Raw genomic sequence first — 21,013 nt, forward strand, 5'->3', positions numbered from 1 at the left:
AATAATAAGTGGCAAATCTAAAGTATATGACACTCCCAGTAGTTCAACATTATGGACTTTGTGACATATTGATTTAAAAAAAGAAATCTACAGCTTTACCAAATTCCCCCTATACATACTGTGTTTTTTAGGTAAACAAACCTGCAGCATTAATGTTTAGGGTTATACAAATGTTATGATTCAAGGTTTGCCTATGGGATATAGACAAAATGTATGAGACATATGGGAAAAATATCATAGCACAAATTTTTTATATAATTTTTTTTTATAAATATATATAAATATACAGTATTTTTTAGAAATTAATTGAAGAACAAGGCCATTTGCTTTGTTTTTGCGATCGATTGAAGCCTTTTGGGTTTGACAACCCAAACTCAATAGTGTCATCACTAAAAAGTGTCATCAGTCTCATCACCAAAAGGTTTCACAGGCAGCAGTGAAGGTATCACAATCCAACATTTTTGTCATATAAATATAGTTTAAATCATTCTTTAGCAGTAAGAATCAGGACATTTTACAAAGATAAGACACAAAAGATCTGGAACCAAGTTTATCCTCTACCAACGTGAAGGAAAAAACTAAATGTAAAGTAAGAAAGGAATTTGGAGTAACAAAAGTTGTTGGTCATTCATGGTGGAGACAATACCATGGTTTGGGTTTGCATGGATGACTAATCTTTATTGGTGATGTCACCCATGGTGGTAGACGGAGAATTAATTCATTTTACAGAAACATTCTCTCTAATAATTTACAGAGAAATGCATTCAAACAAACTGGAAAGAAACCTAATCTTGCCGCAAGAAAACAACCCAAAACACATTGCCAACACAACAAAGGACTTCATCACTGAATAAGGTGTCTGGTTTCAGACTTAACCAGACCTTAACCATAAGAGAATGCATTTCACCTCCTTCAAAAGAGACTGAAAAGAGAAACCAGAGAAGCTGTGTTACAAACTTAAAATAAAAGCAATAGTCAGTGGGTCGCTAAGTTAATGCCAATACAATAAGCCAGGGGCACACACATCCCTCCTGAAACTCCAATAACTAATCTCCTCAGGTCCAGATGTACAGTATATGGATTGAAGGGGAGATGCTACACAGTGGTCAACATGGCACTGTCCCAAGGTTTTTTTTAGATGTGTTACAGCCATTAAATTCAAAATCACCTTATTTTTTTCATTAAAATAGTCAATTTCCTAATTGTATACATTTTATATGTTTTTATGTCCTATTATAAATAATTTATGAATCATGGCATTCTGTTCTTATTTACAGTATACATAGCAAAAAACCTGAAAAAAGGAATATACTTTTAACCTTTTGTGAGGGCTTTTTTAAAGAAAAAATTTAAGTTTTACTTTTTTACTTTTTGAACTTTGGTTGAAAGTTTCATAAAGCAAATATTTCTTAATTTACAGTTTTACAGCAAGTTATAAAACCATTGTATGATTTTATGTATCCTCATTATACTACTCCCTCAATTTCTCCTCCAAATAATGTCTTTGTAGATGTTAAATAAAAGTACCATGATCTCTTTACACTTTTATTGCAGCACTGACTGTGACATAAAAACAAATGTCATGATACAAGCTGTACTGTATATCATGAAAACGGTTTTAGATGTTGTTGTATAACATGTGAGCACTTATTGGCCACCACTGGAGATAGTGCTGCAATGGGATGACTCACAATACTGAGAAGAGCGCTTTAATATACATAATCACACTTCAAATCCAAATCCATTATATTTAAGCAAGGAACCTGCTACAGTATTTTCTCTCATTAGTACCTAGAACTTATTTCTGTATGAAAATATTTATTAATAGCACTTTAAGGTGAGGTGTTTGTGGGTGGCTAAATAAAATCTAATTTACCAGTAAAACCTTGATTTTTGTACTCAAGTAGTTTTTTTAACATTCAAAAAGCAAATCAAAATAAAATAATGAAAAATAGCTTTTTGTTACCAAGAAAGCGCAAAGCATGAAGAAGCTAATGAAATAGACAATGGCAAAATTGCTGCCACAGGTGAATTCCTCTCCAGGCTCAAAGTCCGACTCTGCATCACAACGCTTCCCTGGTAGACTCGCCAACATGATCTCCTGCCATGCCTCACCTGTAGCACACCTACATCACACACACACACACACACACACACACACACACACACACACACACACACACACACACACACACACACACACACACACATGTATATTTAATGATTTGCAAATTTCATGAATTCATATTTGTCTCACAATAAAACAAAACAAAAAACATATTAAATGTTTAAATTTAGAAAATATACCATTGTATGAACTCTTTTACTTAGAAATCATGCTATTGTAATATATGCAATATGCAGTTTAGCATTGTCTTGCTGAAATATCCAAGAACTCGCATGTTTTTTAAAAAGAAATTCTTAACACAGAACAGATTGCCACTTTGCCTCAGTACATGTTAAAAAGATTTTTGGCTCAGAGAGGATGGTGCTGTTTTTAGATCATGTTCACACATGCCTTCTTCTTTGCACGATAAAGATTTAACCAGCATTTGTGGACGACATGGCAAACTGTGTTCATAGACAATGATTTCAGCAGGTGTTAATGAGCCCATGCATTGATTTCTATTACAGATTAATAACTGTTTTAAATGCAGTGACACCCGAGGGCTTGAAGATCACAGGCATCCAATATTGATTACCGCCCTTGTCCCTGCACACAGCTATTTCCCCAGATTCTTTGAAACTTTTGATGATATTATGTACTGTAAATTATGAGATATTCAATGTTATTGGAAATTTATAATACCTTTATTCTGAAACTGTTCCACAATTTGTAGACACAGTCTTTAACAGATTGGTGAAGCTCTGCCATCTTTACTTCTGAGACTTTGCCTCGCTAAGACATTATTTATAATCATCTTACTGACTTGTTGCTAGTTACCCTTATTAGTTGCAAAATGTTTCTCCAGCTGTTTCTTTTTAATAAAACCTACTTTTTCCAGACTTTTATGGTCCTGTCACAACTTTTTTCGAGATTGCAGCAATAAAAGAATTTTTTGGGTTAAAATGTTACATTTCCTCAGTTAAAACATTTGATATGTTTTCGATGTTCTATTGTAAACAAAATATGGGTTAACAAGATTTGCAAATCATTGTATTCTGTTTTTATTTACATCATACATAGTGTTCCAATTTTTTTGTTAATGGCGTTGTAAATCTTTAAATTCATTTATTTCAGTTTTCAAAGATTCAATTTTTAAAAATCACATTTTCAAAAATCAAATGTGTTTCTTAGTGGTAACAAACTCACATTAAATTATTCCGAATGTAATAATTTAAATATTTAAATGTTGGTTGCAAATATTTACATATATACTTATATATACTCTCTCTCTCTCTCTCTCTCTCTCTCTCTCTCTCTCTCTCTCTCTCTCTCTCTCTCTCTCTCTCTCTCTCTCTCTCTCACCTGAAGAGTAGCAACACCGCCTGGGGAAACGTCTGGAAGTTGTTATTGCGGTTGATTGGCGTGTGGGCCTGCATTGCAATCTTCCCAAAAGTCTATGAGAGAAAGACCATCAGATAAGCATTTGAGCCCCTGAAATACAGACAGAGCAGTAGGTTTGTGTCTATCGCTACAATGTTCATTAATTCATGCACATATCTATTAAGACTACTCTGAATTTGTGACATGTGCCCCACCCACCTGCATACCAATCACAGCGTAGATAAAGAAGATCATAGCAATAAGAAGAGCTACATAAGGCAAGGCCTTTGGGATAAGCAAAACAAAATAAATTACTTTTGTTTAAACTTTCTTGTTAAAAATGACAGATGAGATGTAAGTGTATGTGATGCTGTCTGACCTGGAGAGATTTAACAAACGTCCAGAGCAGCGTGCGAATGCCTTCCCCCTTACTAAGCAGTTTAACCAATCGCATTACACGGAACAGACGGAAGAAGGTGATTGAAACGCGAGAACTATCCTCTGAACTCTGTGGAAAGAGTAAAAAAAAAACTGACATTTTAGAAAAACAGTAGACATTCAAAAACTGTTTATTTAGGCTGTGCAATAGCAACACCTTAAAGTTTTGTGCAATAACAACTGTGCAATAACACCATTTTAATCTGTGCAATATTACCTATGTGCAATTTGTTTGAAAGCTCAACTACTGTATTGTTTGTTTCATTTTCTTTTGTATTCATACATTGTGATTTATATATTTGTACTATGTCTCTACTTTAAATATTTGCACATTTCTTATTCTTTGCTGCTGTAGCAGACATTTTCCCACTGTGGGACGAATAAAGGTATATCTTATCTTATCTTATCTTATCTTATCTTATCTTATCTTATCTTATCTTATCTTATCTTATATTATCTTATCTTATCTTATCTTATCTTATCTTATCTTAAATTTTATAGCTAACTTAAGTGATACGCATGTTCTGGTCAATAACATGAACCTGGTAGAACATGAAAAATTCCAAAAATTAAAGATGATGATAATCTTTTACTCAAAATATAAACTTATAATATTTATATAACATATAATCTTTTTTCTTACAACAGTGCAAAATAATGAGAATGTAAAATGCCGAAGGAAAAAGTTTCTAATCTGGCATAAATGAAGATAAATTCATGTTTGGTGTGTGTATATATATATATATATATATATATATATATATATATATATATATATATATATATATATATATATATATATATATATATACACATATGCACTTTGTGTTACCTTTATTAAAACTTTTAGATCAATCCTGACTCATTTAAGGGTATATTTTCACTGTCCTAAAATGTCCATGTCATTAGACTAATTAGTATTGTACCTAGAATGTGTTTTCCTCTCATTATTTGATAGCGTTATGCAAATTCATTAAGCCAGGGATGTACAATCTTTTTCACAAAGGGCCGGTGTGGGTGCAGGTTTTGATTTCAACCAATCAAGGGCCACACCTGACAGTCAGTGAAATTGAAAATTATGAAATTTAAACAGGTCGGGTGTGGACTTGCTTGAATGGAATAAAAACCTATGCCCACACCGGCCCACTGTTAAAAAAATTAAGTATTAGTGTAGACAGAAGTGACACATTTTGTGTTCATATTTATTTCAATACAATGAGCTCAGAGACTCACACTAAACTCTGTCACCACGATGTCCACCACACTCCCGACCACAATAAGAGCATCAAAGGAGTTCCAAGCATCAGTAAAGTAGTGCTGCAGCCAAATCAAATGGCAAACTTCAATTACAGCTTGACAAAAAGACAACTAACACATAAACTGATTATTTACACCAAAAAGAATTGTAAGTAATGTAAATCTGATAGATAAGAACAGAACCTTGAGTCTAAGAGCTAACAACTTGACAATCATCTCCACCGTGAAGAGGCCTGTAAAGACCATATTGAGAATGTCCATGACATAACTGAAGAGTTTGGACTGCTCATAATGCTGAAAAGGCATGAGACATACCATTAGACAAATAATGCCCAAAACTGTAAAATCAAAAATAATATATTATTGAAGTTAACATGATACATTTTAAAACATTCAAGCCAGTTCGATTGTTTGCTAAAGACATGCTACATGCAAATTCAAACAAAATTTGCTGTTAAAAAATCTGTTAATAAATAATTACATTTCTAATTCTATATTCACTAAACTAGCTACCATGTATTATAAATAATTACACATGATCAAAAATATTTTAATATAGTTAAATATTTAACTACTACACATTTTTCATTAAAAGGTCTGTGGTTTACCTGAATAGCCAAAGTGACCGTGTTGAGGAGAATCAAGACAAACATGATGTACTCAAACCCTGTGGAGTTGATCATAGACCAGAATTTATACTGCACTGGGTTCTTTGGGATGTACAGCTTTAATGGCTGTGCTTTCAGAGCATATTCTACACACTGTCTCTATATGAAAAAAAGAGGCAAAGACCACCTTTGAAAACCATGATGGTGACACAACATAGTCAAGATGCAGAAATTTGGTAACATTTAATTTCTAACCTGGTTCTTGTCCAGCTCACAGTTTTTAAACTCAGCCTCTCCCTGGTCACGAAATGTAATGATGACAAACCCCACAAAGATGTTCATCATGAAGAAGGCAATGATGATGATGTAGACAATAAAGAAGATCGAGATCTCCACTTGATAGTTGTAGATGGGGCCATGGTGCTCAGAGTTGGCATCAATGGCTTTGTAAAGAAGTCTGAAATAGGACAGGGACAGGAGATAGTTCCTCAATGCAAGATGTAATGTCACCTTTGACCTGTGATGTTACACCATTAGGAATTAACTTACGCAGGCCAGCCCTCGAATGTGGACACAGTGAACAGGGCCATCATGCCCATCAGTACGTTGTCAAAGTTAAAATCGCTGTTGTGCCAAATGCGCTGCCGTACTAGCGGGAGGGTCACATCGCCATCTTTATAGATCACGAATGTGCCTCTATGTCACACACACACACACACACACACACACACACACACACACACACATACACACATACACACAAACACATACTTTGGCAACAAAACTTAATAAAAGCATAATGACATTTTATAAAGTCCACCTTGATAATCGCCATACAAGGTTTGCATTTACAGTAGACAGTATCACTCACTTGCACTGCTCAGATGTGTGTTTTGCCTCATCTGTACACCGATAAAATTTACCCTGAAAAATAAGGCAATATTTCATGCTTATAAGCTCAACTTGCTCTATCAGAGAGACCCCTACTGTTCTAAACTTATCTTTCTGTTTGTTATTTATCTTTCATCTTTTAGGGCAATACAATTTAATTGTTGAATGCATTTTAAAATAAATGTCCAATATATCATTCCACTAGCTGAAAGTACCCGTGCTTCGCTACGGAAGGCAGAACGCTAAGCAATATGGCAATAAGCAGTAAGCACTGAGCAGGACTGGATGATCAGAGATCAGAACGTAACGTCAACAAATAACGTACTACCCCTTTGTAGTACCGATACAGGGCAAACTACTGTGAAAATAATTTTTATCGTGCATCTAACATCTAATAAGAAACAATGTACTAAGTTTCATTAGGATCCGTACTGTTATTTCGAAGAATTTACAATGTGTGAGAAATCGCGTTTTTCGCGAGTTAGCCGCGATCCAGGCTGAATTTTTCAAAACCCTTTCTTAGTGAGCACCTAAGACCCAAGAGGAAGGTATGTTCCAAATTTCATTGCAATCCGTTGAGTGGTTTTTGAGATTTCGTGATGAGTGAGTGAGTCAGTCAGTGGTATTTGAGCTTATATATATATATATATATATATATATATATATATATATATATATATATATATATATATATATATATATATATATATATATATATATATATATATATATTATGTTGATAAATGTCTCTATTAAAATGATGGGTTACTTTATGTTATCCTGTTTTTTTTTTTTTCTATCTTCACTCTGTGTTTCACAATGGGAGATTTAGACCACTCCCGGATTGCATGTGATACCTAATTACATGGGCTCCTAGCACTGCATGTGCTAAGGACAACTCAGACACATTAAATCTCTAAAATCACACATAAGTGTGTGACATAGCCCAACTAGCTGCTGAACAAATATCAAACAAAGACTCACCATTTATTGCTATAAAGTGTCCAAGTAGATGAGGTTCTGGTGCATTGAATAGTGTGTATAACTGATGGGGCCAGACCTGCTGCAATCAAGTTCCACCTTTCATTGTCCAGGCCCAGAGAGCTATCCTGCCTAGGTGTGGTTGATAAATCTCCCCTCCTGCCTGGGACAAGAAGTCTCTCCAGGGAGGGAAAAACCACGGCTGATCTGACAGCAGTTGAACTATCTCGGCACCCCAGTTCCTGGCTGGCCAACATGGAGCTATCAGAACCAGTGACAAGCCAAGTTTCCCCACTCTTACTAGAATGGGAAACATTAAGCTTAGTGAAGGGAATGCATATAGAAGGATGTTTGGCCATGTGTGGGCTAAAGCATATACACCCAACAGTGCATCTTCGTCCTTTAGAGAGAAATACAGAAAACACTGAAGGTTTTCTCATGGGGCAAAGAGATTTATGGCAGCCTGGCATATATCTCTGCCATATATGCTCTACAACTTGGGGATGAAGTTTCCATTCCCTCTACAGGTTTTCCGTGCACAATAATTCCGCTCTCCTGTTCAACATACCTGGAACATGAGTCTCCCTGATAAATAAAAGCCTCATGTCACACCACATTATCATCTTTTTTTTGTCAACTTATGCAACTAAAGGGAGCAATGCATATCGGGTGAGGGTCCCTGTTCGAGATGGTTGCTGCACATGGTGATGGACAAAGGCGGGATGCTCTTTGACTCAATTCCTTTGGTGGGGGGGATTACAGTTGACATGGCTGAGTGCCAGGTAATTAAGACTCGTCACAACACATTAGTCTATTGATTTCCATAGGGTAGTTAGCCCTTCGATGGCCCACCTTGATGCGTAAAGCCCATAGTTGGCTTAATGCTGCTAATTCCCCACCATAGTAATTTAATACTCGATAGGTCAAAGAGAATAGCTAGTTTTAACGTGGACACTGTTCTACATTTTGCGATGTCACTCAACACGATCTGATTTCGAAGACTGGTTTCGCGTTCAGTGGCAGAATCCAATCACAGCCCGCTCGTTGAACAGTTTAGCAAAAAACAGCAGTATACTGGATGTGCTGAGAGAGCTTGATGTATTCCCCTTACAGGAAGAAAACGTGAAATGACGTTGTCAGGGTCGAACTGTCTGTCAAGACAGACGCAGCATTATAGAAGCTTCAGTAGTTGGTCACGCTCAAAGTGATTCCAATTGTGAAACACCTATGTTTATTAGTAACTGGACACTCATTCTTTGATGTTTCTAATAGTATAATGAAGTGAAATTTTGCCTGGTTTCATGGGGTGTTTTTGTGAGTAGTAATGCTTTTAGTCACAAAAATATTTAAATTCAGTTGTTTAAATGATCTTAACTGCTGTTTAACCTTCTAAAACAAAAAAAAAATTGTTGTCAAATAAGACACTAAGCAGCCAGGACACATGTAATTAGAAGCTACACAACAAATCAAACAAGTACATTTAAACAGTGCATATGGGTTAACAATATAATTAGCCAAACCAAAACATGCTGTTTTTATGACAGGCACAAAATAATAAATTATATACTACCTTAAAGAGTTGAACACCGATGCATGCGAACATGAACTGAAGCAGAGCAGTAACAATCATAATATTCCCAATGGTCCGTATAGCCACGAACACACACTGGACTACATGCTGAAGAAACACAGAGATTAGAAAGAGCTGCACTGTACAAGTGCATTAAACGTAGATGTACACATACACCATGGTACCTTAAGACCTTTGGCTCTGTTGATGGCTCGAAGAGGCCTGAGCACCCGCAGAACTCTCAGGATTTTCACCACAGAGATCGCACTTGAACTGAGTTGGAAAAAGAGTAGAAAATGTGTCTTGTATGCCCAAACAGAAATCACTTTTTGTGTATGTGTGTGTATGTGGAAGAAGAGTTTTACATATGCAATTATTAGTTCAATAATATAAATATCAGTGGAAGGCTGATAATATAAATATCAGTGGCAGGCCGTTTGTGTTTTTGTTGGCTTAACTCTATCAGAATCATTGACATGTTTTATTATATTTTTGTCCATGGATATGTATTAATTTCTTCCAAATAGTCTAGACTCCTAATTCCATAGCATTTCTCTTAGGTTTGCTGCTAAAAGAAGTGTCTGTTTACATTAGAGTTTCTATCCAATCAGATTTCAGCCATCACATGATGTGTTCAAAATCTGATGTGAGGCCTTCAAAAGAAATTTTCTGAAGGAACTTGCAGCATACAGTTCATGCTACTTGAAGGTTATTCCTTTAACCAATCAAAGTTCAACTTTGCCACTTCAAGCAGGAATCCAATAATGTTTGAATTTTTACATACTTTGATTGAATGGTGAGGGAATGCACTAGTCAGAGCTCACAAACCGCAACTTTAGCAAACTTAGCAAACTTTAGCAAACTTTAGAAACTGTAGCAAACGTCACAAGCTCAAAGATATTCGTGTGGATTTGATAGCTGTTTGTTTTTCATTTCACAATGGCTGACAAAGGAGAAGAAACTGATTCTGAAAAGATATACTTACAAGGACATTTACAAGAAGAACTTTAAAAAAAAAAAGCTGGACATGGAACCATTTGTACTTTCCAATAGAACAAAAATGCACGGAAAACCCTTGTCATTTTACAAGGTTAACATTGATGCTTCTGCTAGAGATGATGTATGTGAGTGTTGCAACTGTAGCTGCAGTGAAAGGAGTAAATTGTGTTATTTGAGTTTCTTGCTTTAGTAATTTTACTGATTCTCACTGCATGAGATACCTGTCTGTGATGCAGCACTCTGATATACTCTGTTTCTGTTTTATATTGATGGTTTCTATAGCCATGGTGTCATAATGATGGTGTTCCGAGGTGGATGGATTCAGGCAGGACAGCACTGAAGGCCTAGGTGTGAAATGCACGGCCCGCCACTGATAAATATCCTACAGTCAATCAAGTCAGAAATCTCCATTTTAAAAGCAGTTCAAATCATTTGAGCATGATTACAGTTAATATTTCATTATTATTATCAATCATATTAAACAGAAGAAAGACAAAAGACAATGTTCTCCAGCAGAGGGCTCCATCTGTTCACACAAACTCAAACAACAACCCCCCCCCCCCCCATGCCTTGCACTTTTTCAAAACCATACACATCATCAGAGTACTAGAGAAATCAAACATGTACCAAATGAAATGTAACATGAATGTACATTAGACTCACTGTAAGAAGAAGGAAACCAGAGACACACTGACAACCAGAAGATCCAACAGATTAAACCAGTTTCTACAGAAAGAGCCTTTATGCAAAAACGCACCATAAACTGTCATCTGCAGAAAGAATCAGGGGGAAGAAAAAAACATTTATTGCCAGTGCAGAAAAATGAACTTCACAATTTGAGCAAATATAGTTTATACATTTCTGTTAGATGTCATTTTCATCACAACATTTTGTCATAGCTATTTAGGAAGTAACAGACTTTTATTAAATCTGGTGTCATATGATGCCAATAGTTTTTTTACTTTTTTAATTATACCTAAATGCAACAACTCTGTCTGTGCAGAATTGTTTATTGAGTGCTGATTAAGGTGATATATAAGACTATATATAAGTGTCTAGTCCTCTGTTTAAAAAAGTGAAAATACACATTCACCCTAGAAAAATGTTCCCATACCATTGAATCTAAAGGGAAAAAAACTAATATTTAGTTTTATGCCTTCATTTTGTTACCTAATCATCATGTAATCCTCATTACCTAAATCCAAAAAGTACTGTAATTTCCGGACTATAAAGCGCACCCATATATAAGCCGCACCCACTGAATTTTACAAATATTTTTATTTTAAACATAAATAAGCCGCACCTGTCTATAAGCCGTCTACACTAATGTACGTTACACAGGTTTTACCGAAAGACACGTTACACACGGTGTAACGGGTGAAATATGTTGCGCTTCCCTCAGGAGCATAGCGGTGTTTTGGAAATAGCATGCCACTGCATTCTCCCGGTATTACTGCATGTGTGTAAGACTGAGGAATATGTCCTTATTATTTTCTGATGCTGATTTCTAAGTTTCTTTGACTAACCTTTAACGCTGTTGCCAAGAAAAAAAAAAGCACAAAACCCAGACTCAACGCGTTACAACGGCTTTTTATCTAAACAGTAGCCTACCAAGAAAGTCATTGTTCACTGGCTTCCTCCTTCCTTTCACAACTATTTCTTTACTACTATTTTTCGTTTATCTTTTGGCATCGTCGTGCATTTAAAAATCACCCGATGGAAGCTTTTTCTCCCGAAGCCGTGCAGCTCAGAACACAGGTGAGGTGCGTTTTTTCGTTTCCGTTCGGAAATTTCATTGGTCTAATGTTATGTCGCTCAGTTTTTTGGCTTTAAGTTTGTGAAACCGAGAAAAACCCAGAAAAAATTCATAAATAAGCCACTTCGTTGTTTAAGCCTCGAGGTTCAAAACGTGGGAAAACAATAGCGGCTTATAGGCGGAAAAATACGGTACTTGGAAAATATGCAAAACATAATAACTGGTGGTTTAAGCCATGTCATTTGCAAAAGCATTTGCATAAGTGTTGGATCCATAAATTGTTTAGATGAGCCTTGCATTTTATAGCCCTCTTTACTCCAAACCCCACAGGGACGGGCACAGCCATCAAAAACTTAACCTTGAAAAAAGCCTTTAGAGCCTTTACAACACTTTGAAGAGGGGTCTTTAACTTGTCACATGTACATTACAGCACAGAGAAATTCTTTTGCCACATAACTCAGCAATGTGAGGATGCTGGGGTAAGACATTATACAGCACCCCTGGTGCACAAAGAGCTCAAAAGCAGCTGCTTGGCCATTCTGGGGGTGGAACCTCCAACCTTCTGGTCAGTAACCCAGTGTCATAATCATCAAGCTACCACTATCCCACTTTGCCAAACACAAAGGTTACATTAGTAATTCAGCATTATTTAATAGACTGCAGTTTATGTCACAGTCTCTTCAACTCTACATCTTAAATATTACATAATATACAGTGAATATGAATAATAAAACACAATTACATGGGTACCTTGAGAAGAATTTCAACTGTAAATATTGAGGTGAAGGCATAATCAGCATAGCCCAGGACCTGATTAAAAACACACACAGAGCCTAAGAGTGCAGAGATGTCAAGAAGACAGAGAGACAGAGAATAAAACAAAAACACAGACAGATGCACACATGATAAATCTGTACGTAAATAAGCTATGGCATTTGGCATCCCTCTCTCTGTCTGATGAGCTCAGAGGAGACTGATTGCATGGTGCTGGATAACACTTCCTCAACTGGCATGATGAATAACATCCAACATGCCAATCAGGACATCTGCAGTGCGTGTGGATGAGTGTGCGTAATGTGTGCGTTTGGACACTTGACTTGAAAAAAAGCCACTGAGTGCATTTGCACCGATTTGCATTCATTTCTATTTTGTTGAACTGCATGTCTAATGATTATTTATCTAATCATGTGTTTTGGCTGCTCCATGCACAAAAATATATTTTTCAGCTTCTTGATTTAATGCTGATTTTCCTTCATATTTCTGTGAGATTTTTCAGAGACAGATGCAATGTAAAAAGGGAGAGAGAAAAAGAGGCTCTCAGTAATATGCAGCAGACCCAATAAGCTCATAATCCCTTGTGTGTGTTTCCCAGCATCTGGAGTTCACGTGCTTCATCATGTGATGTAAAGTTACAGCCAAAATTACAGCATGATGAGATCTAAAGGGACCACTGGGTTCAGACTACTCTCTAACTACAATGTTCATGGTGCTTAATTGAAAAGCTGCTTTCTCATAAGGTAAAGGTTTCTATTCCTTTAAGACAAGGTAAATAAGTTCATACATACTGCATGCTATATCGGGGATTTTCTTACAAAAAAAACCGAAACGAAAGAGCTCCAGGCTCCCTGGTTGTACATGTTCTCCCAGTGACTTCAAGAGCTTCCTATCAATTTCCAAAAAGCATACTAGTAGGTAAACTAACTTCTATAAGGTATGACTATGTACTGTATGTGAACAAGTGTTCAGTGCAGTGTGTGAAAGGATTAACCATGACCTTGACAAGGACAAAGTTCTGACAAAGTGTCTTTTTGGTGACTCACATTGTTTCTGAAGGAGTGTGCCCTGATCGGGTCCTCTGCAGCCAGGGAGATACTACTGAGGATGATGAATACCAGGATCAGATTAGTGAAGATGTGATGATTGATCACAGTATGACAGCCTACTCTTATTCTACAGAAAAAAGAAAAAGTAAAAGAGAGAGAGGGCAGGAAAAGAGACAAAATCATGACTGTTATACTGTATTACATACACACATGTTATACTGCATCACATTTTAATAGGAACACCTGTGCACCTGCTCGTTCATGCAGTTATCCAAATAGTCATGTGGCAGTAGCTAAATGTATACAATCATGCAGATACAGGTCAAAAGCTTTATTTAATGTTTACATCAAATAGCAGAGCTAGTGGAAAGTGTGGTCTCAGTTACTTTGACCAAGGCATAGTTGTTGGTATTAGATGCTTTTACACAAAAAATCCAGTCAGTGACAGTTCTGCAGGTGAAAATTACTTGTTGAAACAGAAGTCAGAAAAGTAGCTTCTATTAAAGTAGCTGGGGAGTGTATGTGGCTGTTACATGCATTTTTGTTCATAAGCACATGTTCTTCAGGCTTACGGGTTGGTCTTGCTGAGGCAGAAGAACGCACTGCCTTCAGGAATTGGCACAACTTTCTCTTTAGGTGGAACAAAATCAGCCACATTCAACTGAGTCCCTCCTTCTTTTGAAGCAGAGAAACATACAGGTAAATAATTTAATAGATAAAAAATATATATAAAGAAGATGCATTATAATTATGTTTAGCTATATAAAAAAAATACCTTTGACATCTCCTTCATCTGCTTCCTCCTCCTCCTCCTCCTCAATGTCAATCTAAAAAAATAATATATATATATATATATATATATATATATATATATATATATATATATATATATATATATATATATATATATATATATATATATATATATATATATATAGCCATTAGACACTAACATTAATATTATTATTAATAATAATAATAAAATATCTAAATTACTAAACAACTCACAGTCTGAAACTTAATACGTTCCCAAGGGAACTCAGATTTTAACTATGTTTCGCACATTAAAAGATATGAACAAAAAAATTTGAAAATGTTGTACTGGTAATCAAACCTTTGCCTCTGTATTCTCTCCGTCTTCCTGTCCCTCCACTCCCTTGTTCTTTTCTCTGGAGGGAGAGCGAGAGAGTGAAAGAGCGAGAGAGAGAGAGCGAGAGAGAGAGAGAGAGAGAGAGAGAGAGAGAGAGAGAGAGAGAGAGAGAGAGAGAGAAAATGAGCAAATAAGTTCATAATAATTGCTCAAAATAAGCAATAAGCATTGAGCAAAATCATATATATAGGGGTTTAATATGTGATGAATTTCCCACATGGTTCACCTGTTAAAACTGAAAGTCTGCACTGTTAACTCTTATTTAATATCAGCTCCAATATACTGTAGCAATCATGTTTATGACTGTGTGTATATATAAACTCCAGAGCAAAAAAGAAACAAACACAAAATAAAAAAACAGTTAAAAAAATATTAAGTTTGTAATGAAATATTGTTTGTTAACCACAAATCATTGGTCAGACAATTTGCAAGAATAAAACAACAAAAGTAATTTAGTATGTCAGAGCTTTTTCAAAGATATCTTTAAATGTTTAAGGCTTGTGGGCAAACAAGCAGCAGAATTTTTAGTAAGTAAAGTAAGTGGAGTTGTTTCATTCATTGCTAATTATGTGAACATAGACACGTTGAATTTTACATCTTGTTTTTACCTTTGCATATAAGAATAACCTATTTAGCATTTAGCAACTCCAAACTTCCTCATTATTTGATCAAATATTTGTTCCAGATCATTACAAATGTAATATTTTTTTGCCCAGGAGTTTATACAGAAAAGTACCCAGAGTATTTAGATAGGTAAAATTTCTGTTCTAGCGTGTCTTAGATGGCATAAAGCTTTTTTCTTCCGGTTCAGTTCAAAAACATGTTTGGTGGTTTGTTATCCTGCATAAAACTGCATACACACAGTGAAATAGCTCATCAGTAGATCAGTTCACTGGCAGGATCATTATCATTAGTTGTCATAATCATGTGTATAATACATCACACCTCTAACGTTGTTACGGTATGTTATAGCTGATAAGACCGAAAATCAACTAAACTTAGACACATTTATACTGTTCTTGTGTACAATGTTGTATTGTTTTGTATAAAGGACAATACAAGATTAATTCATTTTTTGGGTTTAAGTCCTCCAAAATTATAAAGATCTTAATAAAAAAAACTTCTAAAAAATAAAAAAATCCGGTTATAAAATAAAAATTATGTAAAACATCATACAAATAACAAAATATTTGAAAACTAATACACAATTTTTGTGCATTTCAAAAAGGTTTCAGAGCATGGTATTTAAAATAGTTAACTATGCTTACTTATTCTTTTTGTCATCTCCATCTGCCCCTGCTAAGTTGTCCACAGCAATAGCCAAAAACACATTTAGTAGGATGTCTGGGATGAAGTTAATAAAAACCCCAATATGACCAGGAAAGTGAACACCCACACACTACTTAAAATCTTATTTAAATTAATAACATTTTATCTAATCTAATTCAAATCTAAAAATGAAATGAGTATCTTGCGGAAAAATTTAACCAACAGTTCAGTATGAATACATATATAAAGCTTGAATACACATCTCTACTTAGCTTGTTCAGTGTAAAAGGATACAGTTACCACAGATGAAGAGAATGACAAAATACAGACACACAATCATACCAGGAAATACTGGGCCTCCATATGCCATTATTCCATCATACATCACCATGTTCCAGTCCTCACCTGTCAGGATCTGAGCACCAACATCAAATGTGATGAGCCACGCTTTGGCATTTACAATATTATATTTTAAAATATTTAAAAAATACATAAATAAAAGTTTTATTCCAATTAAAATCTTTTTGAATGATAAGGTTTCATCTATCAACACTATAAATGGATATGAAAATATTTTATAAAAATATACTGTTTAAGGTCCATAATTTTAATCCAGTCTGACCTGGAAGCAGGTGAGAAGGGCCTGGGGAAACGAATCAAAGGTGCTTCTTTTTGTCTGTGTTTCATCAAAGTTGAACTTGCCACCAAAGAGCTGCATCCCCAGCAGGGCGAAGATAATAAGAAAGAGGAAAAGCAGCAGCAGCAGAGAAGCAATGGACTTCATGGAGTTTAAGAGAGATGCCACCAGATTGGACAGAGCGGTCCAGTGGCTGTGAGGTGTCAAGAAAATAACACACTAATGAATAACATTTTCATTCAGCCCCAAAAGTTGCATTAAACAATAAAAAACATATAAAGCTGAACGAGGGCAATATAACAGTATTGCTATTACAAAGAAAATAATTTAGTTTTCCAAAATAATTGTAAATGATTATGATTATCTTATCTCTAGTCTTAACATAGTAATATCATTTTCTGGTGTTCCATGTTTAAGCAGGAAAGACACCCTTTAAATAAGCGCATGTCTTTTTTTATTTTTCTTAGTTATATAGAAAGTGAAGCCACAAGAACTAGAAAAACAAACACACACACACACACACACACACACACACACACACACACACACACACACACACACACACACACACACACACAGAGAAATGTGTCATTAAAAATGTATAGTATAGAACCATAAATAGAAACAACATCATTTGTATGAAAATAGTTTCAATAAAACTGTATGTTTTATTTAAGTTTCTTCATTGACCTCAGTTCTCTGTTTTTCAGTTTTATTTTTAAATAACTAAAAATAGCCAAATGTTTAATGTCCATACAGAGCTATGCAAAAAAATAAGCCAATCCCAAAATGAGAAACATTTAACTAAACCTGTCTTTGACAATAAATCATTGGTCAGAATATTGCTCCAGTAAGGTGTTTGGGGAAAGATTAGGAAATTCACATACAGACTTCTTGAAAAAGCAGAATCTCGAAAATGATTTAAATGTTTGATGTAAAATGAACATAGATGCTATCACATGTCTTGATGTACAAAAATGCTTCATTATCTCAGAAGTTTTGTCATTTTCCCTATCTGCCAGACCTATTCAAGTGCCTGGATTAATAAAGCAAAGTATTCTTTATTTGTTTTTAAGACCATCAATCTATTTTCATTTACTTTTATATATATATATATATATATATATATGGCGTAATAATTTTGCCATTTTGCATGTGTAGTTTTGTCATTTCATTTGGCAAAAATGGCAAAAAATGGCAAAAAAATGTAACACCACAATTTATTATCACCACATTCAAATAAAATAAAACCTAATAAAATAAAATAAATGATGCATACAAATTTAAATTTGCTACTAAGTAACAATGTAGAACTCTGGGATTTATTTTTATCTGTTTCTCTATAAAGATGAATTATATTTGTTATTGCCAATGACAGCTGAAACTTCAGAGGTGTTAACTGGTAAAGAGTTTGTTCGAGGTTATATTTCCTCTGCCATGATTTTTGTGCTCCAGTGCATTGGGGAATAGATTTTTTGTGAGCTTTCCAGGACTGTAGCCTGCATACCGTGTGACTTTGAAGATCCTAAGCAAACGGACACAGCGCAGCACTGAAATGCCGAGAGGTGGCATGATCTGCAGCTCCACCAGCACAGTCTCCAAAATTCCTCCGCACACCACGAAACAGTCAAAACGATTAAAGAATGCTACAAAGTAGGCCTGCAGCCCCAGACTGTACATCTTCAGCAACATCTCAACCGTGAAAAGAGACAGAAGCACCTTGTTGGCAATTTCTGCAAAGGAACACGGAAAAAAAGAATTGGCAGAAAGAATTTTATATAAACCAAATACAGTGGTAATGACCTGATTAGGAAGAATGCATTATCAGACCTAGCAGTTAGAGATGTTCATGCTATAATGCTGTAGTTTAGGACAAAAAAAATTTGTGGTTTAGTGAAATCCAAGCTACTGTTTATTGCAATAGTGCCACATATGTTATTATTGCTAAAATTAACCATTTGGTTTTTAGTAAACAGGTCATTTTGTTACCTCTAGCCCAAAGATGACCTATCTATGGCCTGAGGGCCAAAGTTGGCGTGTGGTAAACTTTGATTTGGACACAATGCCCTTTATGACAAGAGGATAAAAAGGGAAAAGATGCCATTTGGAAAAACTTAAAGACTAGTTTCATGTCACTAATCAGAGGTTTCTAAATAGCTGTATTGAGCACTGAACTCTATTTCAATCAGATGGATTGTTTTTATTGTTCTATACAGTAAGTTTAAAAATAAAACTTTAATTAATTACTTATTAAGCAGATTACAAAGTAATGTTTTCTTTTTACTTATTTATTTATTTTTTAAATATTATCAAATCATAAATGAAAAGAACCATGAAAACTTTAATTGTAAAACAATACAGTTTGGTACAATGCAACATTTGAGTTTGGCCGATAGGCTTTCAAGTTTGATCTTTGGCCTTTCATGAAAAAAGGTTTTTGCACCTTTGCTCTAGCCCAAATAAAATATACCAAGATTTACTTATAATTTTGTCCCATTGAATATCCCTCGAAGTAATAGCTTTATTAAAATATACTTAATTAAGCCCTTCATTTACTCCTTATATCATACAGTATATTACTGTTACCACAAAACATCAGAGGCAACTGTATTGGATGAATTTTTGCTTCATTTGAACTAAGAGCCTCAAGCCATGACAATATGCACAATGCAAGCTCCATGAAGATATGGTTTACAAGGCCTGGAGTGAAAGATCTTAAGTGATCTGCTAGATACAGTAGTTCTGACCTCAACCCTATTGAACACCTTTGAGATGAATTGAAATGTTGATTACACTACATGCCTAGTACGGTACTTGACTTTACTAATGCCCTTGTGGCTGAATGCACAAATCTTCTCAATCAGACTTGAAAATCTAAGGAAGAGTGAAGGGAATTATAACAGCAGTTAGGGAATAAATGTGGAATGGTAAATACACACGAATGTGGTCCGGTTACCACAAACAATTTTGTCAATGTAGTGTATATTTAACAAATATAATAAAAAGATAAATACATATACACACCCTGCACTTCGGTGAGCCAGTCTGGTTGGTTATGGTGCTCAGATGCACTCAGAGCTGTGTTGAGAAACACCAGAATCAACACCAGCCAAAAGAAAGTCACAGATTTCACTGCTTTTCGGCATGTTCTTCGAATGCCGCGGTTCCACCGGCGCAGTGTGCAACTGATGACAAACACAAGTACACAAAAACCTTAAAAAACCTTGAAATGCCCAGAAAACAGTGATAATGCCAATCAATAACAGTTGTACTACATAATTACAGATAAATGATGTGATATTTTTGTGTTTTTAATCTCATCCCAAATCAGAAAATGCACACTAAGTGGTATATACATACCATTTTGATACAGTTGTGCAAACTTTGGAATGCAAAACATATATAAGTGAATTGAAATTGCTATAAGAATAAAACATTATTGGGTACAGCACTGTGTTTAGATAACTTATCCTTTAACTATACCACAGTGTAAGACTGTTAAAATAAATACAACTGGGTTTTTTTTTGTAAATATGATGGGATTTAAGTACACACAGGTAGACTCTAATTAGTAATTAGGTGACTTCTGAAGGCAGTTGATCGCACTGGATTTTATTTAACTGTAGGCATCTTATCTGTACTGGATGCATAGTACACTTTTCAGATGTATATTTAAAAAAAGTCTTCAACACCATGTATCATTTTTTTCCTCTTCTTCCACAATTATGCCTTGTGTTGGTCTAGGCTCACATAAAATCCCAATAAAATACAAGTTTGTGGTTTTAATGTGACAAAATGTGGAAATATTCAAGGGAATACTTTTGCAATGCACTGTATATATAAAACACTTTTTCACACAGGGCCATGTGGTATTAGATTTTGTTTTCCCTAGATAATAAAAACCATAATTAAAAAAAAAAAAAGAAAAATTTAAAAACTGCATGTTGTGTTTACTTGTGTTATTTTTTTACTAATATTTAAATTTGTTTGATGATCTGAAACAATAAAGTGTGACAAACATGCAAAAAAATAAGAAATCAGGAAGGGGGCAAACACTTTTACACCACTGTATATATATATTCTCTTCCAATCTGATTTATCAACCCTAACACAACAACTGGTTAGAGGTATTTTATAATAAATATTG

At 35.0% G+C, this 21,013-nt stretch overlaps 1 protein-coding gene across 1 annotated transcript in view; it reads right to left on the reverse strand.

Annotated features, from left to right (window-relative positions):
* Window positions 1-21,013, reverse strand: part of cacna1fb (calcium channel, voltage-dependent, L type, alpha 1F subunit) — a 59,083-nt gene that overhangs the window by 11,472 nt on the left and 26,598 nt on the right. The window contains exons 13-35 of the mRNA XM_083553611.1: window positions 19,891-20,051; window positions 18,374-18,599; window positions 16,852-17,059; window positions 16,524-16,644; window positions 16,229-16,304; window positions 14,925-14,979; window positions 14,586-14,637; window positions 14,383-14,485; window positions 13,808-13,937; window positions 12,738-12,797; window positions 10,895-11,001; window positions 9,418-9,505; window positions 9,233-9,340; window positions 6,662-6,714; window positions 6,340-6,486; window positions 6,046-6,247; window positions 5,791-5,949; window positions 5,366-5,476; window positions 5,159-5,242; window positions 3,867-3,995; window positions 3,707-3,772; window positions 3,470-3,561; window positions 1,967-2,126 (exon numbers count right to left, since the gene is read on the reverse strand). Coding sequence (XP_083409737.1) covers window positions 1,967-2,126; window positions 3,470-3,561; window positions 3,707-3,772; window positions 3,867-3,995; window positions 5,159-5,242; window positions 5,366-5,476; window positions 5,791-5,949; window positions 6,046-6,247; window positions 6,340-6,486; window positions 6,662-6,714; window positions 9,233-9,340; window positions 9,418-9,505; window positions 10,895-11,001; window positions 12,738-12,797; window positions 13,808-13,937; window positions 14,383-14,485; window positions 14,586-14,637; window positions 14,925-14,979; window positions 16,229-16,304; window positions 16,524-16,644; window positions 16,852-17,059; window positions 18,374-18,599; window positions 19,891-20,051 — 2,698 coding nt within the window. The remainder of the gene's footprint in view (window positions 1-1,966; window positions 2,127-3,469; window positions 3,562-3,706; window positions 3,773-3,866; window positions 3,996-5,158; window positions 5,243-5,365; window positions 5,477-5,790; window positions 5,950-6,045; window positions 6,248-6,339; window positions 6,487-6,661; window positions 6,715-9,232; window positions 9,341-9,417; window positions 9,506-10,894; window positions 11,002-12,737; window positions 12,798-13,807; window positions 13,938-14,382; window positions 14,486-14,585; window positions 14,638-14,924; window positions 14,980-16,228; window positions 16,305-16,523; window positions 16,645-16,851; window positions 17,060-18,373; window positions 18,600-19,890; window positions 20,052-21,013) is intronic.

The sequence above is a fragment of the Silurus aristotelis genome (genome assembly GCF_946808225.1).
Source record: "Silurus aristotelis genome assembly, chromosome: 11".
Classification (NCBI taxonomy): Eukaryota; Metazoa; Chordata; class Actinopteri; order Siluriformes; family Siluridae; genus Silurus; species Silurus aristotelis.